This window comes from Macaca thibetana, chromosome 15 (genome assembly GCF_024542745.1).
Source record: "Macaca thibetana thibetana isolate TM-01 chromosome 15, ASM2454274v1, whole genome shotgun sequence".
NCBI classification, from domain to species: Eukaryota; Metazoa; Chordata; class Mammalia; order Primates; family Cercopithecidae; genus Macaca; species Macaca thibetana.
In genome coordinates this window covers 98355773-98382288 of record NC_065592.1, presented here as the reverse complement: position 1 = coordinate 98382288, position 26516 = coordinate 98355773, and the positions used below count along the sequence as shown (strand labels likewise).

The following is a 26516-nucleotide window of genomic DNA, read 5'->3' as shown; positions in this document are numbered from 1 at the left end:
TAATTTCTCCTCAAAACAGGAAGGCAGCCTGGTCTGCAACACATCGAAGGAACACATGCTTTCTGTAAAAAACAAATCCAAATAGTGGAAAACATTCGAAATAGTAAAGTGCCAAAGCCCCACTTTTGTGCCTTCCTGCTCAGTCCTTTCTATTAAGATGTGGCCAGTGGGGCCGGGCGTGGTGGTTCACGCCTGTAATCCCAGCACTTTGGGAGGCCCAGGCGGGTGGATTACCTGAGGTCAGGAGTTCGAGACCAGTCTGGCCAACATGGTAAAATCCCATCTCTACTAAAAAGACAAAAATTAGCCACGCGTGGTGGTGGGTACCTGTAATCCCAGCTACTCAGGAGACTGAGGCAGGAGAATCACTTGAACCTGGGAGGTGGAGATTGCCATGAGCTGAGATCACGCCACTGCACTCCAGCCTGGGTGACAGAGTGAGACTCCATCAAAAAAAAGTGCTGTGTGTCCTTCCAGAGGATGCTCTGTGGATTCACAACTATGCATAGATTCTCACTTGATAGACAAACGTGTTTTCTCTCCTACATAAAATACATATTTGGCTTCGTTTTTTATATGGTGGGCTCATACTGTACAATTACTGTTAGCATGCATTCAGCAATTTTTTTTTTTTTTGAGACGGAGTCTCGCTCTGTCGCCCAGGCTGGAGTACAGTGGCGCAATCTCGCCTCACTGCAAGCTCCACCTCCTGGGTCCACGCCAGCTATTAGCTATTAGCTTAGCTATTGCTTTGACTCTATGTATAGAGAGTTGCAAGATTGGCTATTGAAGTTGGACATTGTCTACCTGAATTGGCACTGCTGATTAAAATTGGGAGGTGGCAGGGAGAGAGAGAGAAGAGGGGAGAGAGGCGAGAGGTTACATCTTTCCCTCCTCTGAGGGAAGGGAGGAGAAATATGTAACATAAGACTAGCCTGGCCAGCGTGGTGAAACCCCATCTCTACTAAAAATACAAACATTAGCTGGGCATGGTGGTGTGCACCTGTAGTCCCAGCTACCTGAGAGGCTGAGGTGGGAGAATCGCTTGAACCCGGGAGGCAGAGGTTACAGTGAGCTGAGATAGCGCCACTGCACTCCAGCCTGGGTGACAGAGCAAGACTCTGTTGCAAAAAAAAAAAAAAAAAGAAAAAGAAAAAGAAAACAGCAAATTAAATTGCAGTGAAAAATGTATGTGTGACAAGATCATATTTATCCACGATAGCATAATATATAAAACTGTGGGTTCTGATGTCAAACTACTGGTTTCATCTCAGATTTGCTACTTATTAGCTCTATTGTGCTAGGGAAGGGGTGCTTACCCTGTCTGTGTTTCGATTTCTTCAAATGTAAAATGGGGATTATAATGGTACATGTGTCAGAACGTTGTTGAGTGGATCAAATGGGATAATACATTTAAGTTCTTAGAACCACATGATTATAAAGGCATATAGAAATGTTCACAGAGTATCAGTTAGTATTCATAGCTCTTAGCAGTGGTCAGTATCATTGAGTTTGTGTGCACTGGTGCCTTCATTATAAGACACATAATGCTCAGGGCACTGAACTGCCCCACCATCGGGGTCTCTTACCCTGAGTGGTGCTGGGTGCATCCTTGCGAAATTCTAACAGCCCAGATTCCCTTTTATACGTACCAGGCAGGTCCTTCTGTTAACATAGTTTTCCTTCAAGCAGATCACAATGTAACTGACTAGATTTTTGTTTCCTTTAAAAAACAGCTTTATTTAGTTATAATTTACATAAGATAAAACTCTTTTTAGCATACAATTCAATTATTTTTAGTAAATTCACAGAGTTGTTCAACCAACACCACAATCTAACTTGAGAACTTTTCTGTCATCCCCAAAAGAAATATGTTGCCCATTGGCACTCACTTCCCATTACCCCTCCAGCCCCAGGCAGGCTGTAAGGGTTCGCTGCTGAGCCCCAGTCCAGCCACCCAGGCCCTTCAGGGAGTGCAATAAGCCACCTTATTTGGACTTCCCTAAACTATAATTCTTCAGTGAAACATTATAAGCAATCTCCCATGATGTGTAATTTCTACAGACAGCTGCCTTCATGTCTTTTTTTTTCTTTCTGCTGATTTAAATATGTGTCTTTTTTAATTGCAAAAGTAATCTTCATTGTACAATATATAAAAGTGTAAAGAATTGTAAGAAAGAAGAGACAAATTTCTCATAATCTTACCACTAGATGGAACTGTTAACATTTTAAGTGAATCTCATATATATATACACACACACATACACTCATATATACTCATATATATGAGTATATATCTCTATGTATATACATATATGTGTGTGTGTGTATATATATATATATTTTTTTTTTTTTTGAGACAGAGTCTCACTCTGTCACCAGGCTGGAGTGCAGTGGCGCAATCTCAGCTTACTGCAACCTCCTCCTCCCGGGTTCAAGCGATTCCTTTGTCTCAGCCTTCCAAGTAGCTGGGACTACAGGCATGCACTGCCACACCTGACAAATTTTTTTTTTTTTTTTTTTTTTGAGACAGAGTCTTGCTCTGTCACCCAGGCTGGAGTGCAGTGGCACGATCTTGCCTCACTGCAAGCTCCGCCTCCTGGGTTCATGCCATTCTCCTGCCTCAGCCTCCCCAGCAGCTGAGACTACAGGAACCTGCCACCACACCCGGCTAATTTTTTATATTTTTAGTAGAGACAGGGTTTCACCGTGTTAGCCAGGATGGTCTCGATTTCCTGACCTCGTGATCCGCCCGCCTTGGCCTCCTAAAGTGCTGGGATGATAGATGTGAGCCACCGAGCCCGGCCGCATGGCTAATTTTTTGTGTTTTAGTGGAGATGGGGTTTCACCATGTTGGCCAGGATGGTCTCGATCTCCTGACCTCGAGATCAGCCCTCTCTGGCCTCCAAAAGTGATGGGATTACAGGCGTGAGCCACCGCACCTGGCCCATATATGATTTTTTTTTTAGAAAAATAGAATTATAGATAGTTTCTTATAATATCTTTTTGTTTAGTATAAATATTATTTTAAAATTTTCCTGTTATTAAATATTTCTGTACAGTTTTGTAATTTCCCCAAATTTGTTCAGTTATGAGCCCCTCATTGGACATTGTTTCTTATTTTTTTCTATTCTACATAAGACCTTTTTTACATCTCTGGAGATCTATTTCAGCACATATCTCTGCTGTTTGTTATACTAACCTCTCTCATTCAACTTGGAATTACTTCTTTACTTACCGTGCTAATTCATGAAAGAAAAATTTAAAGATACAAGGAAAGTAAAAGTTCCACTGTAACCCATACTCTTAGGGACTACTGTTTGAGCAGTCCCACTCTTGGGGTATGTCCTTCCATAATTTAAAATGAATATATAAGCCTTCACTATAGGTATATTTTAAACAAAAACAAGATCATGTTCCAGGTATTTTGAAAATTTCCAGCTTTCTGTTATTGGTATCTAGCTTAACCCCACTGTAGTATGAGAACAGACATTGTATGATTTTCTATTCCTTTAAATTAATTCAATTCATGTGTGTTTTATGGCCCAGGGTCTGGTTTATCATGGTGAATGTCCCATGTGGACTTGATCTTGAGAAGAATGTGTAATCTGCCATTGCTGGATGAAGTAGTAGTCTATAGATGTCAATTACATCCAGTTGACTAAGGGCGCCGTTGAGTTCCGCTATGTCCTTACTGATATTCTGCCTGCTGGATCTGTCCATTTTCGATAGAGGGGTATTAAAGTCTCCAACTATAATAGTGGATCCATCTATTTCTTCTTGTACTTCTATCAGTTTTTGCCTCACATGGTTGCTTTTGGGTTTTTTGTTTTTTGGTTTCTGGTTTTTTGAGACGGAGTCTCTCTCTGTCACCCAGGTTGGAGTGCAGTGGTGTGATCTCCACTCACTGCAACCTCTGCCTCCAGGATTCAACCTATTCTCCTGCCTCAGCCTCCCAAGTAGCTGGGACTAACTACAGGTGCCCAACACCACACCTGGCTAATTTTTTAAATGTGTTTTTAGTAGAGACAGGGTTTTGCCATACTGGCCAGGCTGGTCTCGAACTGAGGTGATACCTTGGCCTTCCAAAGTGCTGGGTTTACAGGCATGAGCCACCATGCCTGGCTTGCCTCACATGTTTTGACACTTTGTTGTTAGGTGCATACATGTTACAAATTGTTATGTATTGACCCCTTTATCATTATGTAAAGCACCTCCTCATCCCTGATACATTTTCTTGCTCTGAAGTCTGCTCTGTCTGAAATCAATATAACTACTCCTATATTCTTTTGATTAATAAGGATAATATCTCTTTACTTTTGATCTGTAAGAGTTCTTATACTTAAAGTGTGTTTCTGGCCAGGTACAGTGGCACACACATGTAGTCCCACCTACTTGGGAGGCTGAGGCAGGAGGATTGCTTAAGCCTAGGAGTTTGAAACCAGCCTGGGCAACATAGACCCTATCTCATTTAAAAAAGTAAATAACAAAGTGTGTAGACAACATATAATTAATTGGGTCTTCTTTTTGGTCCATTCTGACACTTTCTATTTCTAATTAGTGTATTTAGACCACTGACATTAAAAGTGATTGTGATGGATTTGTATTAATATTTACCAAATGTTTTACTGTTTTTTATTTTTTGCCCTTGTTCCTTGTTTCTATTTTTGTCTTTCACACTTTCTGCCTTTTGTAGTTTTAATTGACCATTTTATATGATTCAGTTTTTCTCCTTTCTTAGCATATCAATTATATTTCTTTTTTACTTTTTAGTGGTTGCCCTAGAGTTTGCAATATATGTTTACAACTAACCCAAGTCCACTTTTAAATTACACTATACACCTTGCAGGCAGTGTGAGTACCTTATAATAACAAAATACTCCTAATTATTTCCTCTTGTTCTTTGTATCATTGTTGTCATTTGTTTCATTTTATAATAAGCTGTAATTGTTTGAATACATTCTTGCTATTATATTTTGTTTTGTTTTTTATTTAGAGACAGGTTCTCCCAATATTGCCCAGGCTGGCCTCAAACTCCTAGGTTTAAGCAATCCTCCTGCCTCCACCTCCCAAAGTGCTGGGATTACAGGCATGAGCCACCTAGTGCAGCCTGCTATTATTATTTTGAACAAACTGTTATCTGTTTCATGAATTAAGAATAAGAAAAATAAACACTTTTATTTTAATCTTCATTTACTCCTTCTCTAATACGTTTCACTTCCTTATGTAGATCTGAGTTTCTTACCTACATAATTTTCCTTCTCTCTGAAGAACTTCTTTAACATTTCTTGCAAGGCAGGTCTACTGGCAACACATTCCCTCAATGTTTGCTTGCCTGAGAAAGTACCTCTCTTTTACTTTTTTTTTTTTTTTCTCAGTTGGAGTCTCGCCCTGTCACCTAGGCTGGAGTGCAATGGCACGATCTCGGCTCACTGCAACCTCCGCCTCCCGGGTTCAAGCGATTCTCCTGCCTCAGCTGCCTGAGTAGCTGGGATTACAGGTGCATGCCACTATGCCGGCTAACTTTTTGTATTTTCAGTAGAGACAGGGTTTCACCATGTTGACCAGGCTGGTCTCGAACTCCTGACCTCGTGATCCACCTGCCTCAGCTTCCCAAAGAGCTGGGATTACAGGCATGAGACACCACGCCTGGTCGTCTCTCTCTTTTACTCTTGAAGGATAATTTCACAGAATACAGAATTCTAGGCTGGTGGGGTTTTTTTTTCTCTCAACACTTGAACCATTTCATTCCATTCTCTGCTTCTTTGCATGCTTTTTGAGGAGAAGGAAGAGTTAATTCTTATCTTTGCTATTTATAGCAAATAATTATTTCTAATCTTCCTGTGGCTTCTTTCAAGATTTCTTTATCTTCGGTTTTCTGCAGTATGAATATGATATACCTATGTGAAGTTTTTTGTTTTGGGGGTTTTATGCATTTAACTTATTTGATGTTCTCTGAGCTTCTTGGATCTGTGGTTTGGTGTACAACATTAATTTGGGGAAATTTTAAGTCATTATTGCTTCAAATGTTGCTTCTGTTTCTTTCTTCTCCTGGTATTCTCATTATGCATATGTTATACCTTTTGTAATCGTCCCACAATTCTTGGATATTCTGTTACCATTTTTTTCCAGTGTTTTTTTCTCTCTTTTATTTATTTATTTATTTATTTATTTTATTTTGAGATGGAGTCTTGCTCTGTCACCCAGGCTGGAGTGCAGTGGCGCAATGTTGGCTCAGTGCAACCTCCACCTCCTGGATTCAAGCGATTCTCCTGCCTCAGCCTCCCTAGTATCACGTGCCACCACGCCCGGCTAATTTTTGTATTTTTAGTAGAGAGGGGGTTTCACCATGTTGGTCAGGCTGGTCTCCAACTCCTGACCTCGTGATCCACCTGCCTCAGCCTCCCAAAGTTCTGGGATTGCAAGCATGAGCCACCACACCTAGCCTTTTGTGGGTTGATTTTTCAGGTTTGGAACATTCTGTTGAGATATCCTTAAGCTCAGACATTCTGTCCTCAGCCACAGCCAGTCTACTAATGAGCCCATCAATGGCATTCTGCATTTCTGTGACAGTGTTTCTGACCTTTAGCATTTCTTTTTGATTCTTTCTTAGAATTCCCATCTCCTACTTATATTACCTGTCTGTTCTTGCATGCTGTCTACGTTTCCCATGAGAGCCCTTAGCACGTTAATCATGGTTGTTTTACATTCACAGTCTGGTAATTCCAGCATCCCTGCCATATCTGAATCTAGTTCTGATGCTTGCTCTGTCTCTTCAAACTCTATTTTTTGCCTTATAATTTTTTGTGGAAAGTTGAACATGATCCTGTACTGGCTCTTCTGGAAGTTTCTGCCCTGTTCTCAGGGAGCTTCCTACTGCGGTAAGCTGCAATTCCCTGTATTTACCTGTCTGTTTCTGTTTCTCCAATTTTAGGTCAGCAATTTGCCCCCTGACCTTACCTCTCTGCCAGATCTAAGAAGAGTTGCTGGTAATTCCAAGCTCCTTGCATGCCAGAGGCGAAGCCACACTAGAAGTCCCATTGCCCATATGTCAATTGGGTTGTCTTTTAATTGTTGATTTCTAAGTGTTCTTTGTACATCTGGATACAAGTTCCGTGTCAGATGTATGATCTGTAAATATTTTCTCTCATTCTGTGATTGGTGTTTTTACTATTTTCGCTGAAGCACAAACGTTTTTAATTGTGATGAAGTCCAACTTATTCTCTTCTTCTGTAGCTTATGCTTTCATGTTATACCCAAGAAACCATTGTCTAACCCAGGGTCACAAACATTTACCCCTATGTTTTATTCTAGGAATTTTATAGTTTCAGCTCTCATGCTTAGTTCTATAATCCATTTTAGGTTCATTTTGTATAAGGATTGAGGTAGGGGTCTAACGTCATTCTTCTATGTGTGGATATTTAATTGTCCCAGCACCATTTATTGAAAAGACTATTTTCCTCCATTGAATTGTTTTGGCAACTTTGTCAGAAAATTGACTCACCATAATTGGGTTCTCTCTAAATAATTTTTAGCTTTTATTTCATTTCCTGTTATTTATGTTTTCCTTTTATATGACACAATAGCTATTCAACATTGTGGTTCTTTCCATTTCAACTTCAGTTCTACTGTTTTTATTTAGATTGTCATAAAAGAGAAAGAAGGACATTCTGTTTGACTAAATGGGGAATCAGAGTAAGCATAGGCTCAAAGAAAGAATGCACAGAAGCGCAGAAGATTGTTTCAGAAAAAAATGAGGCCAGCTGGCTAAAGTATAGAGAACATTTATGGCACTGTGGTAGCATTGAAATATGATTATTATTATTTTTTTTGAGACAGAGTCTCACTCTGTCATCAGGCTGGAGTACAGTGGCTTGATCTCAGCTCACCGAAACTTCCGCCTCCCAGGTTCAAGCGATTCTCCTGCCTCAGCCTCCCGAGTAGCTGGGACTACAGGGATGCACCACCTCACCCAGCTAATTTTTGTATTTTTAGCAGAGACGGGGTTTCACCATGTTGGCCAGGATGGTCTCGCTCTCTTGACCTTGTGATCCACCCACCTCAGCCCCCGAAAGTGCTAGGATTACAGGTGTGAGCCACTGCGCCTGACCTAAATATGATATTTTTAAATGATAGAAAAGTATCAGAAGCAGATTGTGGTTAGTCTTTGAAAGTTTGGTCACGAAATTTATAAACTGGATGGGCACAATGGCTCATGCCTGTAATCCTAGCATTTTAGAAGGCCAGGGCAGGTAGATCACCTGAGGTCAGGAGTTTGAGACCAGCCCGGGCAACATGGCAAAATCCCGTCTCTACTAAAGATACAAAAATTATCCAGACAGAGTGGCACATCCCTGTAATCCCAGCTACTCAGGAGGCTGAGGCAGGAGAATTGCTTGAACCCGGGAGACGGAGGTCGCAGTAAGCCAAGACTACGCCACCGCAGCCTGGGTGACAGAGCCAGACTCCGTCTCTAAAAAGAAAAAAGAAAAGTGAGGGCTGTAAAAACTACACTAGAATTGATAATTTAGAAGCTGCTATTATTTTTAAGAATTCAATTTTAGTTCATCAGCCAGGTAGAAACTAAATGTCATTATACTGAAGATTATATGATGAAAATATAAATGTAGCAAGTTCAGAGTTAAAGAAGAGACAAGGGTCCAGGGTTAGTGGTAGGTTCACAGTTAAGAGAAGTTGTATTATTACCCCAAGTGGAAAAAAATTTACATATTTGGAAAGAAAGGAAGGAGCCATTGGGGAACATGGGACTGAAGACAAGAGAGTGACAGGAAGCAAGAAGGAAGAAAAGAGGAGTTGTTGGAAGGGAAGGGAGGATAACTGAGCGGAAATACTCCACAAGAGTTATGAGGAGGGGCTGGGTGCGATGGTACACTCTTGTAATCCCAGCACTTTAGGAGGCCGAGGTGGGCGGATCACTTGTGGTCGAGAGTTTGAGACCAGCCTGGGCAACATGGCAAAACCCTGTCTCTACTAAAAATAAAAAAATTAGCCAGGTGTTGTGGCGCTTGCCTGTAGTCCCAGCTACTTGGGAAGCTGAGGCAGGAGAATGGCTTGAACCCGGGATCCGGAGGTTGCAGTGAGCCGAGACTGTGCCACTGCACTCCAGCCTGGGTGACAGAGAAAAAAAAAAAATTATGAGGAGGATAAAATATATCACCCTGGGTAGGAGAGAGAGAAAATTAACACTAGATGAGCAGAGAGAACTTTTTTCCTTCTGAGTTGGAGGGAAGGGTGAAAAGTTGGGAGTGAGTGCAAATGGAGGAGGGGATCGCACCCCCAGGAGTTTCTTTGAGACGCCCTTGCTCTTCACAGTACAAGGAAAATTTACTGTAGGAATTTGTGGGAGTAACGATGAAGAGAAGTGCCACAAAGCCCCTGCAAGAGCTCCACTTTACTCGCACGAATCTGTAAACCAGCCTTTGGCTATATTTCCATGACTTCACCAGGAACACTCTCCATGAGAGATTGGGTCAAAGGGCTGATCTAGATTTAGGCATTGACTTGGATCAAGCAAAGACTGAGGTTAAAAGTTTGCTGGTCAAGTCAACCTTTAAGTGTATAAAAGCATTTTTAGCTAGTGATCTGGTTCAGCATTCAGAATCCTGACACTTCAGTGACAGGGAGATGCACCCAACGGTAGTTTAGCAAAGAGGATTAGCAAGAATCTAAACTTCTTTGTGCTCCATTCCTTGTCATCATCGATACTATTGTAATAAAATGAGGACATATTTCTTAGCTATTGCTTTGACTCTATGTATAGAGAGTTGCAAGATTGGCTATTGAAGTTGGACATTGTCTACCTGAATTGGCACTGCTGATTAAAATTGGGAGGTGGCAGGGAGAGAGAGAAGAGGGGAGAGAGGCGAGAGGTTACATCTTTCCCTCCTCTGAGGGAAGGGAGGAGAAATATGTATTACCCCTTGGTGATGGGAGAAGGCAGCCTTCCTGTGGTGGACAACTCTGAAGCTGTCTGAAAGACAATAGTAATGGTTGACTGGAAGACATTGACAGGTTTTAGATAAAGCACGTTAGAGAAATATTTTCCTTTGCAGAAACCATTTCCTTCCTTCGCAGAAGGAAAGCACAATCAAGTCTTATTTTAACTGCCTACAGATAAACAGGTCTGTGGCAGGCATGCTGCACTGTATGTTTTTCTAGTCCTGTATGTCAACATAGTGATCTTAGTAGTGACAAATAGTGACAAAAATGTATTTGAGATTTTATATATACGTATATATGCATATATACACATGTGTATATATATCTCCATGTGTGTAAATGTGTGTGTAACTGTGTGTGTAAATGTGTGTGTAAATGTGTGTGTAAATGTGTGTGTGTAAATGTGTGTGTGTAAATGTGTGTGTAAATGTGTGTGTAAATGTGTGTGTGTGTGGATCCATTCTGGGTGTTTCTACTTTGCTTAGGAAGGAGGAGAAACATAATTGTTTTCACTTCATCCCAAATACCAAATGAGTGTTTTTGGTTCATCTCAGGCACTCATCCCAGTGACCACAGCTGCCAGTCATGATACAGTGATACCCTGTACCTAGAAATATATTTTTCCTCCATATAGTCCCTTACCTACCAGTAAGGGTTTCACTGGAATAAATTAAGCCAAGAATGTGAAGTTTTATGGGGTTTATCTGTATTTATTGCTATATAACAATTCATCCAAAGCTTAGTGGTTTGAAACAACAATAATTTACTCTTTGTCAAAATTTTAGAGTTGCCTTGCTCGGCTGGGAGGTGGTTCTCCTCCATCTGGGATCGACTGAGGTTGCTTATGCTGCTGTAGTCATCTGGAGGCTCGTCTGGGACTGGGAGAACCAAGATGGCTTCATCTACATGCCTAGTGGTCAATGCTGGCTGCTGAGTCTGCATGGTCTCTCCAGATAGGCAGCCAGATCTCTCTACATGGTGGCTCAGGCTCCCAAGAATGTGTAGGAAAGCCGTAAAGCCTCTTAAAGCCTGGGTTCTGGCACTCACACTATGTCACTGACGCAATGCCACAAGCTACTGGTCAAAGTCAAGCATAGGCCAGCCCAGTCAAATGTGGGAGAGCACTTCACTGCCACTTACCAATGAGACCAGTTGTGGAGATTCCATGGCCATTTTTAACCTCTTGCAGAAGAATTAAACACAATTCCATCTGCAAAATACCTTATAGTATATCTAGCACAAAGCATATTTTTTCAAAATGTTTATTGTTTTTGTTATTATCATTACATATGAGCCTTTTCCTCCTGAATAAAAGACACTTTTTGAGTATAAGGAGGTGGGTGAGTTTTTCTTTAGATGAACTGAAAGTTGATCAGAATATGTAAGACAAGAAAATAAAACCATCCAGCTGGGCGTGGTGGCTCACGCCTGTAATCCCAGCACTTTGGGAGGCCGAGGCGGGTGGATCACCTGAGGTCAGGAGTTCAAGACCAGCCTGATCAACATGGTGAAACCCTGTCTCATACTAAAAATACAAAATTAGCCAGGTGTGGTGGCACATGCCTGTAATCCCAACTACTTGGGAGGCTAAGGCAGGAGAATTGCTTGAACCTGGGAGGTGGAGGTTGCAGTGAGCCAAGATCGTGCCATTGCACTCCAGCATGGGCAACAAGAGTGAAACTCCATCTCAAAAAAATAAATACATAAAATTAAAACCATCCATATAGGATTTGTTACACTAGTATTAAAACTACACACGTTGTAGAAGAATTTGGGTATTTCAGCAAAATGTTCAGTTGAAATGTGACAAATTTGGCAGATGTAAACTAGGAAAAAGCAAATGAAAAATTTAAATTGTATTGATATGCTTTGAATTTGTGTCTCCACCCAAATCTCACATCAAATTGTTATCCCCAGTGTTGGAGGTGGGGCCTAGTGGGAGGTGACTGGCTCATGGGGGAGAATTTCCCCTTTGCTGTTCTCGTGATTGTGAGTTCTCATGAGACCTGGTTGTTTAAAACTGTGTAGCACCTCTCTCTCCGCTCTTTCTTTCTCCTGTCCTGGCCATGTAAGACATGCCCTGCTGCTGCTTTGCCTTCCCCCAACAATTGTAAGTTTCCTGAGGCCTCCCCAACCATGCTTCCTGGACAGCCTGCAGAACCATAAGCCAATTAAACCTATTTTCTTATAAATTACCCAGTTTCAGATAGTTCTTTAGAGCAATTCAAGAATGGACTAATACACGTATAAAATTTTCAAAACGTCCCACTCACAAATTTCTTAAGATTTCAGAAGTCTCACCTCCCCCTTTGTAGTCAATCTGATTTTTAATCTTTGATTTTTGTCTTTTCTTATATTGCTTCTTTAGGAATTAGAGAATAAAATCCCAGCACGATGTTCCTCACTGGAGACACCAGTTCAGCTGAGGACAATAGAGCAGCCACCCTTCCTCAATGTTCAGTATGTACTTAACATTGTACAATGGGGGGTACACGGGGAGCTTTACGTTCAAGTATCATAAATATTCAAACTATTGAATGCACAGTGACACACTTGGGAGCCATGGGAAACACCAAAATGTCACTTTAATGACTTAACATTCTTAGTCACAGAGAAACGTAGTTCTTCCTAGGGCAGGTGGGCAGAAGTGCTGAGCTGTGTTCGTGATAGTTTGGTTACATAATTCGTTCTAAAGAGCCATTCACCAATGTTAGCTCACTTTCTTTTTGTTTTCTTTAGGAAAAGATGTGTTAACCAAAGAACAATCCAGCCCAATTTCCAGGCTGAAGGTTTCATGATATCAGTCCAAACAGCGCACTATTTAACTCCCAAAAAAAACACTGGAAAAAAAGGCTATCAGCGCTAATACATTTACATATAAAATCTCCATATATGTACTAATTTCTAAAACAGTTATAAGACAGATACACAATTTGGGGTAAACTGACAAAACAGACTATTATAAAATATTAAAGGCAATCCTCCTGGTCGCCTCTTACTTGAAGTTGGCATAACTGAGAATGCATCAGTATATTCCTGTACCACCTTGTAGCCGAGCTCATACTGGTTCCAGGGTCTGGACCACATGTGTAGCCTCAGTAGTCGCAGACTCTTGACCTTCTAGAAGACCTCCAAAATCCCTTCTGCTTTCCCATGTGTTAGCTCACTTTCAATGTGTTGCCCTTGCAATAAAAGTGACTAGGATTGAAAGAAAACTGTGCATTGGGCTAAACGACCTAAATTTTGGGCCTAACCTGAGACTATGGCCTCTTTGGCCTTCCAGTGTAATGGAAACCTCTTAGAAATGATAGGATTTGTAGGAAATACAGGATTTTAGATGGGGACAGGTCCTCTCAGGGATCTCTTACTGTTTTTTTTCTGCCAACAACTATTCCTAGATACTCCACGAACATAACCATTTGCTCTGGTCAAATATCCCAGTGATCAATGACTATTACAGCCTTCTCAGGACTGGATTCCTGAACATTCTGGGGGTTCTTTGGAAACCAGGATGAGGCTTTGATATCTAAGTCATCTGGCTCCCTTTCTTCCTTCAGAGAAGTATAGCATTGCTCAAAACAAGCAAAGGCCAGTCTCCCACAGCTGTTTCTCTCCATGGTCACTCATAGAATTTCAGAGTTGGAAAGATCTTCAAGACTTTTGAGTTTAATTCTAAGTGCCTGATTTTATAACAAGCGTTTATAAGATGTGTCTAAATAATACATCTTTGGGGGAGTGAACCAGAGATTTGACATCTGTGTTCTCTATTCCACATTGCCAAAATTGACCCGGTTTAGTTAGGCAAAGATATCTTCCAAAGATAAAAATGCTTTGTTTTTATGGTTATTTGTTGTCCTATGGTTATTTGTTATTTTTTCTAGGGTTTGTGGGTCTGCCAGAATATTACATTTTTGTCAGTCTCGTGACTTACCACTTTTTTTTCTGTCCACAGCTGCCAGAATTATATGCATGTATTGTGAATTTTAATAAGGAGAGCAAGAAATCAAATCTTCTACAAATGCATGGTACTTCACTTAATGAAGCACAGGAAGTACTTGCTAAAAACCTGAATGTCATGTCATTCACCAGGGGCACTGATGTGAGAAGAGATCTCCAACCTGTTATGAGGGGCACAGTGGTTAAAAAAGAGCAGAAGCGAGCATCCATGACCGAGCTCCTCCACAGCAGCTTACTGGCGGGCTCCCTCTCTCCCGTGGGGAGGCTCTCCAGGTCCCGGCAGAGGCTGTCACAGTGTGGGATCTCCCCTCCCAAGCGCACTTTTCCTTGTGAAATTCTCAGTGATCACTCGAATGCCTTGGCCCAAGTTACCGTACAGAAGAAGGTTCCAAGCGCCAAAGTCTTGTGCAGCCTAGGCATTTCCAGTGCCACCCCGGAAAAGTTCGTTTTGGAAGATAAATTTCATAGATACTTCTTAGTTGACCCAGGTAATTTAAACAGATGAGGTTATGTGGGAAAAAAGGAATGGAAATCTCACTGCAAATTTACTAGAGCAGAAATAGTCCAATACTGACCTACAGCAATTTTGCCATTCTGAGGTTCATGGCTGCTATCGATATGTTTACTTCATAGTGTCAATAAAATGCAGAACAAGCCTGGAAAACATAGAAAGACCCCATCTCCAAAAAATAAATAAATAAATAAAAATTAACTGAGCTTGGTGGCTTGTGCCTGTAATCTCAGCTACCCGAGAGGTTTAGGCGGGAGGATCACTTGAGCACATGAGTTCGAGGTGGCAGTGAACTATGATCACACCACTGCATTTCAGCCCCGGTGACAGAGAAAGACCCTGTCTCTTAAAAAATGAATAGGTAAAAATAAAAATAAATTAAAATTCAAAACAGAGAATCCAGAATTCCAGGATCAAGTCTCAGATTCATTCTTAAAAGATGTATTGTTGGGCCAGGCGCGGTGACTCACGCCTGTAATCCCAGCACTTTGGGAGGCCAAGGCGGAGGCAGGTGGATCACCTGAGATCAGGAGTTTGGGACCAGCCTGGCCAACATGGTGAAACCTGGTCTCTACTAAAAATACAAAAAATTAGCTGGGCATGGTGGCAGGCGCCTCTAATCCCAGCTACTCGGGAGGCTGAAGCAGGAGAATTGCTTGAAACCAGGAAGTGGAGACTGTGGTGAGCTGAGATCACGCCATTGCACTGCAGCCTGGGCAACAAGGACAAAACTTCGTCTAAAAAAAAAAAAGAAACCATGAAACTTATGATGCTGAATTTTAATGAGAAGGGAGTGTCTTACACTTTAAGTCTCCATCTTATGTAAATTGAGAGAGGTAATATTTTATCATTTTGTTAATAGATTACATTGATTGATCAAATTGATTACATCAATTTGTGATGACCCTCTGAGGTAGTTTCTTGATTCAAGATAAGACCATTTTCACAGCTAATATTTTGACACCCCATTTTTATATTAAAAGTAGTGGGACAGGGCAATATGGCAAAACCCCCACTCTACAAAAAAATTTTAAAAATTAGCCAGGCGTGGTAGCATGCACTGGTAGTCCCAGCTATTCGGGAGGCTGAGGTGGGAGGATAGCTTGAACCCAGGGGTTCAGAGGTTGCAGTGAACCAAGATTGTGCCACTGCACTCCAGCCTGGGGAACAGAGCAAAACTCTGTCTCAAAGATGAAAAAAAAAAAAAAAAAAAAAAGTAATGTGAGAGGCAGAAGGAGCAGATTTAAAGGAATAGATTGATTACTGTCAGTATATTTGGTCCAAAGAGTTGGAAGAGTTTTTGCTGTAACTCCCTACATTGACATCTTAACAGAACCAAATGCGGGTTTCAAAATCCTTTCATAGAGTCCTACTTTGTGGGCTTTGGAGCCTAGGTAGCGGTGCAATTAAAGCAATCATAGGACTGGCCTAGATAATTCACAAAGTACACAAGTAAAGTCTGGGACCGGAGAGGAAAAATCATGAAAAGTTTTGAGATTCAATAAGAAGAACTAGTCAAAAACCTATTGAAGAAGGGTTTTGGATGTTTGATAGGGTCTTGAACATTTATGACTTTGCCATCCATAGGGGCCAAGTTTTTCTTTCTTCCTAATGTATGAATTACCTGCTGCTTACCTAACTTCTGGAGGTCTCTGATGTGGTCTCACAAACTCTGTGTTGGAGTCTCTTCTCTGCCTCCTTATCTTCATTCCCTGAGATCCCAGAGGTAAATTTCTGGTACACGTCATGTCTATTCAAGAAATATGCCGGCTGGGCACGGTGGCTCATGCCTGTAATCCCAGCACTTTGGGAGGCCAAGGTGGGTGGATCACCGGAGGTCAGGAGTTCAAGACCAGCCTGGACAACATCGTGAAACCCCATCTCTACTAAAAATACAAAAAATTAGCTGGGCGTGGTGGCAGGCACCTGTAATCCCAGCTACTTGGGAGGTTGAGGCAGGAGAATCGCTTGAACCCAGGAGGCAGGGGTTGCAGTGAGCCAAGATCGCGCCACTGCATTCCAACCTGGGCGACAGAGTGAGACTCCGTCTCAAAAAAAAAAGAAAGAAATATGCGTGGAGTCAGGCAGGCATCTATGTGAAGGGTATCCAGTAATCCCTCAGGGGTAACTGGTATTGCAACAATTCACCTTCCACTCTCCTACTCAGTCCAGAAGAACTTTAGGATCTTGGTATTCCAAAGTATACTGAAGGACATATTCCTACTAGCACCAAGCACCGGGTGAGGAAAAGAGAGTGGGTGTTGCCGTTTTGTTCTTCTGTCATATGAGCTCCTCTTGTTCAGGCCAAATCCTGTAGAATCATGTAGGTGAGGAACCAAAAATAACAGAAAACCAAATAGTGGTTATTTTTCTTACATAATTAGAAGTCTAGGGGCACGCAGACAAGGGTCGGAGCAATGCTTTTTTTTTTTTTTTTTTTTTTGAGATGGAGTCGCGCTTTGTTGCCCAGGCTGGAGTGCAGTGGCTTGATCTCAGCTCACTGCAAGCTCCGCCTCCCAGGTTCAAGTAATTCTCCTGCCTCAGCCTCTTCCATGTAGCTGGGACTACAGGTGCCCACTCCCATGCCTGGCTTTTTTTTTTTTTTTTTTTTTTTTTTTTTTTGTATTTTTAGTGGAGACGGGGTTTTACCGTGTTAGCCAGTATGGTCTCAATCTCCTGACCTCATGATCCACCCGCCTCGGCCTCCCAGTGCTTTTTATCTCTCCATTTATTTAATGAACACATTGTAATTATACATATATATGGAGTACAATATATGTTTCAATAGATATATATGTTGTATAGTGATTGAATCTGTGTATTTATCCTGACCTCATGCACTTACTATTTCTTTGTGGTGACGACTTTTAAAAGACTTCCTTCCAGCTATTTTGTAAGATACCATATCTTATTGTTAACCATCCTCACCTTATTGTGCAATAGAACACCAGAATTTATTCTTCTTATCTAACTGTAACTTTGTTTTCAATTACTTATTTATTTTAATTTTATTATTATTATTTTTTGAGACCCTGTCTCCCAGGTTGGAGTGCAGTGGCACAATCTCAGCTCACTGCAACCTCAACCTTCTGGGCTCAAGCGATCCTCCTATCTCAGCCTCTCAAGTAGCTGGGACCTCAGGTGCATGCCACTACACCCGGCTAATTTTTGTATTTTTTATAGAGATGGGGTTTCATCATGTTGCCCAGGCTGATCTTGAACTTCTGAGCTCAAGCGATCTGCCTGCCTTGGCCTCCCAAAGTGCTGGGATTACAGGCATGAGCCACCACTCCTGGCCCATTTTACATTTTTTTGAGATGATATATTGCTATGTTGCCCAGGTTGGCCTCAGACTCCGGGTCTCAATGACTCTTCCTCCTTCAGCCTCTCCAGTAGCTAGGACTACAGGGGCATGCCACTATGCAGGGCTTCTTTGTGTGTGTGTGTGTGTGTGTGTGTGACTGAGTCTTTCTTGGTCGCCCAGGCTGGAGTGCAGTGGTGCGATCTCGGCTCACTGCAAGCTCCACCTCTTGGGTTCACGCCATTCTCCTGCCTCAGCCTCCCGAGTAGCTGAGACTATAGGTGCCTGCCACCATGCACAGCTAATTTTTTATTTGTTTGTTTGTTTGTGTTGTATTTTTAGTAGAGACGGGGTTTCACAGTGTTAGCCAGGATGGTCTCGATCTCCCGATCTTGTGATCCGTCCGCCTCGGCCTCCCAAAGTGCTGGGATTACAGGCGTGAACCAACCCACCTGGCCACAGGGCTTCTAATTATAACTCGGAACTCACTGACTTCTCTCTCCCATCCTCCCCTCCCACTCCCTACTCTGTCTCTGGTGATCACTGTCTGTGGAGCGATGCTTTCAAATGTCTCCAAGGACCTGGGCTCTGCCATTGTTTTGTGTGTAGCCTTTGTTTTCACATCCAAAAGACATCTCCTTCCCCCTCGGATGCTGTGGCTACATTCCAGGCAGGAAAAGGTGGGATAGGATGAAGAGCCACATTGATACTTTTGTCCTCTTTTAATAGGGAAGCAATGATTTTCCAGAACACCTCTCCTTAGGTGACTTCTTTCTACATCTTCTTGGCAAGAATTGTGTCCAATTATCACCCCTTCCTGTAGGGAAGGCTGGTGAATAAGAGTTCTTAGCTCCCTCCTCTATAGCAGAGGGAGGCAGAAGAAGACTGCAATGTGTATGGAGAAGCCAGCCTAAAGTGTCTGTCAGAGATCATGATATGAAGCTCTTTTTTTCTTTTTTGACAGAGTCTTGCTTTATCACCCTGGCTGGAGTACAGTGGCACGATCTTGGCTCACTGCAACCTCCGCCTCCCGGGTTCAAGCGATTCTCCTGCCTCAGCCTCCCGAGTAGCTGCGATGACAGGCACCCACCACCATGCCTGGCTAATTTTTTGTATTTTTAGTAGGACGGGGTTTCACCATGTTGGCCAGGCTGGTCGCTTTGGGAGGCCGAGGCAGGTGGATCACCTGAGGTCAGGAGTTCGAGACATGAGGCTCTTTAGTCACCAAAATTATCTTCTCTTGTCAAAGATCCCCTTCCTTCTTTTTGCCACCACTTCTTGCTATGCCAGTCTACAAAGATCTTGTCAAACTCCCTGAAACTTGGCAACTGGCCTTATGATCGGACTGCTGAACACCATGGCCAGTCGTAGTATCTGTTCTACTTGGGGAGGTATGAGCCCAGTGAAGAGTCCCTGGCACCTGTCTTCTACTTCAGACATGTACAGTCTGTATAAAGACTTCTCACCAGGCAGGCCCAGGCCCTCCCAGTACAGGGACGGAGGACTGATTGGGGTGGGGTGGTGCCTGCTCAGTCTTTGGACTACAGGTGACCTGTTCAAATGTCACCACATGGGGGACAGCAAAGTCACCCACCAGAAATAGACCAGCCATCCTCTTATCTGCCGTGACCATAATTCTCCTTATACTTGTTTCTGTGGCCCGTTGGCTCCTGGTTTTACACTCCAGCCCCTGCCTTCAGCCTTGCTTTTGTTGTTGTTTTCAGCATTACAATGTATTTAGCCATGAAAGGGGTGGAAGGGAAGGGAAAGGGGAATGGCTGCTGGGGAGGGGAACACGGGTTGTGTCTTTGCTTGATTCCTTCTCGTTGGCTCATTGGCTCTTTGAAGGAATTGTAACTGCTAATGACACCCCAAGCTTGTGGGTCCTGAATGAGTGTGGAGAATGGCCAAATTCTAGCTCAGCCACTGCCCTTTTATACTTAGGGCTTCCATTAGCATCTTGGAAGAAATGACTCTAACAATCTGTGCACTTCTGACCCATCTTCCTCCCTGGTTTAGGATCCTTTTCTCCTCACTGCTGCTCTCGGGGCTCTGTAGAGCTCTCCGTTTGCACATTCTGTTAGGATCCAAGCACAGAATGAGACACTCCCTCCACCTGCCGGGGCCCTGTAGGGTCCACTCAAGCCCAGTTAGCCAGACCCACTCAATTGCTGTCTAGGAGCGGGCTTCACATGAAATCAACATCACAGGGTCTCCCTTAAATTTATGAAGCTTTAGGCCGGGTACAGTGGCTCACTCCTGTAACCCCAGTATTTTGGGAGGCTGAGGCAGGTGGATCACCTGAGGTCAGGAGTTTGAGACTAGCCTGGCCAACATGGTGAAACCCCATCTCTACTAAAAATACAAAAAAAGTAGCCGGGTGTGGTGACGGGCGCCTGTCATCCCAGCTACTCAGGAGGCTGAGGCAGGAGAATCACTTGAACCCAGGAGGCGGAGGTTGCTGTGAGCCAAGATCACCCCACTGCACTCCAGCCCAGGCAACAAGAGCAAAACTCTGTCTCAAAAATAAATAAATACATACAAATTAAAAATAAAGCTTTAGAAATGGCTTTCTGTCAGAAAGAGGGGACTTAAGTTCATCAAAGGCTTACCCTTACCATGAAGAATCTCTGAGTAATGAAAGGCTAAGTAAAAACACCATGTGATTCTTTTCAGGAAAACAGTTCATGGATCTAAGGGATCTGGAATGGAGATATTTTAAGGGGCTTGCGAAGTGGAGGCGCACTACAGCACTTTCATTCACAAACGTAAAATACAACACTGAGAAGAGATTTATAGAGAGCCAGGGCATGCCTGATGTTATTTTCCCCCCTATAGTTCGCAAGTCTTTGGTCGTTTATCCTCAAATTGATTATCAAAATGAAGGAATTTCTTCTCTTAAATTGAATATGTAGTGTATGAAAATATTTTGGACATAGATTTTTGCTTTTGAGAGCATTGAATTTATACACAAAAAGTAAAGAAGCCAAGGACCCAACAGAACATCTGAACTGAGTGTGTACAACACACATGAAGGTGTACCGTAAAATTAAGCCATTAATACAGAGCAAAAGGTCCAATTTAATCTGCTAATGTGAGAAGTGGTTTGGACTGTGCAACCCATTTGGACCAGCGCTAAAGCAAATATAAGTCATGTGAAAAGAAAAGGTGTAACTGAAGAATACCCAAGCAAGAATAGCTTTTTAAGGAATTTTAAACACACAAGGAAGTTCATCATCATAAAAGTATTTGGTAAGTTCGACAAATAAATTAACACGTGAGCATATAGAGATCGACATGAAAACTTAAATATAATCTATTAACTGTCCAATGACAAAGAAGGAAACAGCATCCATGAAATAAGAACAGAAATATTTGAAAAAGAACAAATTGGAAATCTTGGAAGTGAAAGATACAGTCATTGAAAATTATAATAATAACCCTTGATAAATTATCCCAGTGGTACCCTGGATATATCTGAAGAGAGAGGGCTAACAAGTTGGAAGACAGCACTGAAAAGCTTATAGATCATAGCACAGTAAGACAGAAAAAGAAGAGTGTTGGAGGGTAGAATGAGAAGTTCAGAAATGCATACAATGGAATTCGCAGAAAAAAATAGGAGAATGGAAAGTAAGTGATATGGGAAAATAAAATGACAGAAAATCTCAAGAAACACAGGAGACCTTGAACTGAAAAATCACAGGCTGATTAGCAAGATATTGAAAATAAATCTATGCCCAGAAATACTGTAGCAAAACTATGGACCACTAAGCAATAAAGGAAAATGTAATCTACAAAAGAGAGATGGATTACATACAAAGAAACGACAAATTGACAATAGAACCCTCATTAACAATAGAGGTCAGAAGACAATAGTGCCATATACTTACAATGCTGAAGGAAAACAGCTGTCTGTAATTCTGTAAGCAGCCAAACTCTCCCTGAGGAGTAGGGGTAAAATAAATACGTTAAAAAATACATGAGCCTAAAAATGTTTACTATCCATAATCCCTTTCTTAAAAAACTACTGATAAAGTACATATTTTAGTAAGAACCTGGAGGGAATGCAAGAAATAATGGCACGCAAATTGTTAACAATATATGTATGAATGACTGTGTAGATATTAAAATATATTTCCAGATTCTATTTCCTAATATGTTATTTTTAAAAGTTGTCTCCATATAAGTGAAATTATTCTGTAGTCTCCACTTTTTGCACTGTTTTTTAAAACCAGATTTTGGTATTAAAAGGTAAGCATTTCGAGAGGCTGAGGCAGGTGGATCACTTGAGGTCAGGAGTTCGAGATTAGCCTGACCAACATAGTGAAACCCCATCTCTACTAAAAATACAAAACTTAGCTGGGTGTGGTGGTGGGTGCCTGTAATCCCAGCTACTTGGAAAGCTGAGGCAGGAGAATCGCTTGAACCCTGGAGGTGGAGGTTACAGTGAGCCCAGATCGTACCATCGCACTCCAGCCTTGGCGATAGAGTGAGACTCCATCTTAAAGAAAAAAATTATGCTGGCTTCAGCACAGTGACTATCTTCAGCAGAAGATACTATCTAAAATGAGCATGGGGTGGGTATCTGGGGTGCACACAGTGTTCTGGTTTTTAATCTTTTTGCACAGATGTGTTCAGTATGCAAAAGTTATTCAAGCTACACACAACTATTCATTTTTCTCCAGGCATATAATATTTCAAAAAAAAAAAAGGTTTTAGAGTCAAGCACAGTGGTTTGCTCCTGTAATTCCAGCTACTGGGGAGGCAAAGGCAAGAGGATCACTTGAGACCAGGAGTTCAAGATCAGCCTGAGCAATGTGGTGGGACCCTGTCTCTAAAAAATAATGTTACAGCTGGGCGTGGTGGCTCAGGCCTGTAATCCCAGCACTTTGGGAGGCCAAGGCGGGTGGATCACAAGGTCAGGAGGTCGAGACCAGCCTGGCCAACATGGTGAAACCCCGTCTGTACTAAAACACACACACACACAAATTAGCCGGGCGTAGTGGCGCGTGCCTGTATTCCCAGCTACTTGGGAGGCTGAGACAGGAGGATCGCTTGAACCTGGGAGGCAGAGGTTGCAGTGAGCAGAGATTGTGCCACTGCACTCTAGCCTGGTGAAAGAGCAAGACTCCATCTCAAAAAAAAGAAAAAAAAAAGTTACAAAAATTAGTTGGGGGTGGTGGTGTGCACCTGTAGTCCCAGCACTTGAGAGGCTGAGGCAGGAGAATTTCTTGAGCCCAGAAGATCAAGGCTAAAATGAGCTATGATCATGCCACTGTACTTCGATCTAGGCAACAAAGTGAGACCCTGTCTCTTCAACAAAACAAAACAAAACACAAAAAAACAGTTTATTAAAAGTTATGCTAGCTTTATACAATGAATTGGGGAGTTTTTAATCTTTTTTAAGATCACAGATATTTAAACAATATTAGAAATACTGAAATCTAGCTAGAACTCAGCTATAGAACCATCCACCCCTGATAACTTTTCTTGTTTTTATGAAAATGTTTAAACATTCATAAAAATGAATAGGATTCTACAATGAATTTGCATATATCCATAATCTATATTCAACAGTTATTAAGATTTTACTACATCTGTTTTATCCGTTCCTTTTGTTGTGTTTGCTGTGTCTGCTGAAGTACTTTAAAGCAAATCTTAGACTCCATGTCTCAGTTGTTACTTTTGTTTGCATCTCAGAAAAATATGGACATTTTATTTCATAGTCACAATGCATTCTTTACTAAGAAAAGTTAATAATTCCTTGGTACCATCTTTGTATCTATTACAAAGTCACCTTATTATCATAAAATTATCTTTTTCTAGTTGGTTTGTTTGGATCAATATCCAAGCAAGGTCTAAAGATTGCATTTGATTGTTAGGTCTCTTAAGATTCTTTTAGTCTAAAGCGATTCCTCATTTTTTTCATGCAGTTGACTTACTGAAGAAATAGGTCCATTGACATGTAGAAGGTCCTGCCTTCTAGATTTGTTTCCTCATGGTGTCATTTAACTTGTTCTTCTATCACATGTATTTATTTAGAAATAAATTGACAGATTTATTTCTTATAAAATGGGTGTCTGTTAAAGACTTGATTGGTTTTGAGCTCACCTCTTTTTGGAAAAAGTACCTCATTAGATGTTGCTATGTACTTCACATTGCTTCACAGTACAAGGCAAAAAATATCCTATTGTTCTTTAGTGAGTTTCAGACTGAGTAAAGGATTCAGGTGATGACAGTCTGATGCCTCTGTTTTATAAAGTCCCCATCAACTTTTCACCTAATAGCTTCCATCCTTCGATGATGATGGTAGACAGTGTTGAAGTCAAATAAAATATAGAAACACATATCTAAATTTAAAATTGGGGAAGCAAGAATTGTAATTTGGGTCATACACACACACCAGGTGGTCTTCAGTATGTCCAAAGAACAAAGATAAGGTTGCAAGTTTCATAAAAAGAAGAAATGTTACATATTGTTCTGAAAGAAAGTTCACTGGCACTAGCAAAGTTTCGGGGAACTGGCAAGCTCTAATTGGTGAGTGACCGTGGTGGCTAAAACTAGTCTTAGAGTCTAAGCAGGTTGTTCCAGTAGCCATTAGATAAGACTGGTTTTAAGTTATAGCAGACCGTTTCAGCATCCAGGCTTGCAGAGAATGACATTCTTGGAGCAATGTTATGTGTCTTAGTGTTTTTCTCCTGGCCCCTCAACTCTCATTTAGTTCGGTATGACAAGAACAATCCAATTTGTATGATCAACTTTTATAGCAGCCTCTAGGAGGTTCCCCGTGATCACCGCCTCCTTATATTGACTTTCTGTGCAATCTCCTTTTCTTGACTCTAGCCTGGACTTAAGACTTCTAGAATAGGGTGCATCAGAGGTGATGAGATGTCATTTCAATAATAAGCTACCAAAAAACTGTGGATTCTACCTTGGGCATCTTCTCTTGCTCTCTTCTTCACTGCTAGCTCTTAGAGAAGCCAGCTGCCATCTTGGGAGATGCCCTATGGAGAAGCCCATGTGGCAAGTACCTGTTGTTTCTGGCTAACAGCCAGTAAGAACCTGAAATCTGCCAAGCACCCCATGAGTAAGCTTGCAGGTGAATCTTCCCCGACTCAAGTCTTGAGACGATGGCAGCCCTCGTTGACATTTGATTGTAGTGTTGAGAGACTGAACCAGGACATCATGTTAAGCTGTGCCCTGATTCCTAACCCACAGAAACTATGAGATGATAAGTGTTTGTTGTTTTAAACTGCAACATCCTGAAGTAATCTGTTACACAGCAATAGATAACTCATATTATGACCTTTGCCTGAATTATTTCATTAGTGGTTACTCGTTGGTGATTATCTAATCCTGCCATTAATTCCACATTTATTAGTTGGAAATTATTTGTAAAGAAAAACTTTTCCTCATCAACTAGAGCTATCTACTTACACTGAAATACAATCTACAAGAAAGCAGGTTAACTGCTTATGTTTTTCCTGTTGTCAATTTTTAGATTAAGGAGTTGATGTTCTAGTTACTTCCAAGGTTGCCAAATAAGTGTTTCTTTCTTTCTCTCTTTTAAAATAGTATTGTGGCCAGGCATGGTGGCTCACACCTATAATCCCAGCATTTTGGGAGGCCAATGCGGGTAGATTGCTTGGAGTTCGACACCAGCCTGGCCCACATGGCAGAAAACCCAACTCTACTAAAATTAAAAAATAAATAAATAAATAAATAAATAAATAAAATAAAAATAAAAAAATTAGCCAGGTGTGGTGGTGTGCTGCCTATTAATCCCAGCTACTCAGGAGGCTGAGGCAGGAGAATCGCTTGAACCCAGGAGGCAGAGTTAGCAGTGAGCCAAGATGGCATTACTGCACTCCAGCCTGAGCAACAGAGTGAGACTTTGCCTCAAAAAAAAAAAAGTATTCTGAACTTGTAGGTGTTTGTTTTGTTTTTTAAAAACTTTTTTGAAGTATAATATTATACAGCAAATCACAAACTTGATGAATTATAACAAACTGAACGTACCCATGGAGTCACTACCCAGGGCATGAATCAGAACTCTGCCAGCATGCCTGTCTCTGGCCCTCTCCTAATCATTACTCCATCCCTCCCTTCCAAAGATAATCAATGTTTACCATAGACTAGTTTTGCCTATTTTTATACAAATGGAATCATACAGTATGGATTCTTTTGTAAGATTCATCCATGTTTTGCTCCTGGAGAAGAAACGTGTGTAAGGACTTAAGAGTCCTTACAGGGAGAGAACAGTTAAAGCCTGGACCTGGTGCCCTGGGCCCCTTGCTACTGTCTGGGATGCATATCTTTACCTTAATGCTTTTGCTCTATTGAATCCTTTTGTTATTGATTTCTACGTTAATTCCACTGTGGTCAGGGAACATATTTTGTATAATTTCCATGCGATGAAGTATGCTTTATGGTCTGACATATAGTTAATTTTGGTAAAATTTCATGTGTACTTGAACAGAATGTATATGTCACAATTACTGACTATAGGTGTTTGTTTTGAGAAAGAGTTTCACTCTTGTTGCCCAGATTGGAGTGCAATGACACTATCATGGCTCACTGCAACCTCCACCTCCTGGGTTCAAGTAATTCTCCTACCTCAGCCTCCCGGTAGCTGGGATTACAGGCACGTGCCACCACATCTGGCTAATTTTGTATTTTTAGTAGAGACAGGGTTTCACCATGTTGACCAGGCTGGTCTCAAACTCCTGACCTCAGGTGATCTGCCTCCCTTGGCCTCCCAAAGTGCTGGGATTACAGATGAGTATA

The 26516-nt window shown here is 41.6% G+C and overlaps 1 protein-coding gene across 3 annotated transcripts in view; it reads left to right on the top strand.

Moving 5' to 3' along the window:
* The window catches only part of C15H9orf153 (chromosome 15 C9orf153 homolog), a 38919-nt gene extending 16972 nt beyond the window's left edge, over window positions 1-21947 (top strand). The window contains exons 1-4 of one of the 3 annotated variants that reach the window (XM_050760961.1): window positions 6970-6989; window positions 12329-12420; window positions 13913-14405; window positions 20406-21947. In XM_050760961.1, coding sequence (XP_050616918.1) covers window positions 12355-12420; window positions 13913-14405; window positions 20406-20644 — 798 coding nt within the window. In that variant the 5' untranslated portion in view covers window positions 6970-6989; window positions 12329-12354 and the 3' untranslated portion in view covers window positions 20645-21947. Of the gene's footprint in view, window positions 1-6969; window positions 6990-12328; window positions 12421-13912; window positions 14406-20405 lie in introns of those variants that run through there. The other 2 variants (XM_050760960.1, XM_050760959.1) reach the window with 2 other exon arrangements.
* The last annotated feature ends 4569 nt before the right edge of the window (window positions 21948-26516 follow it).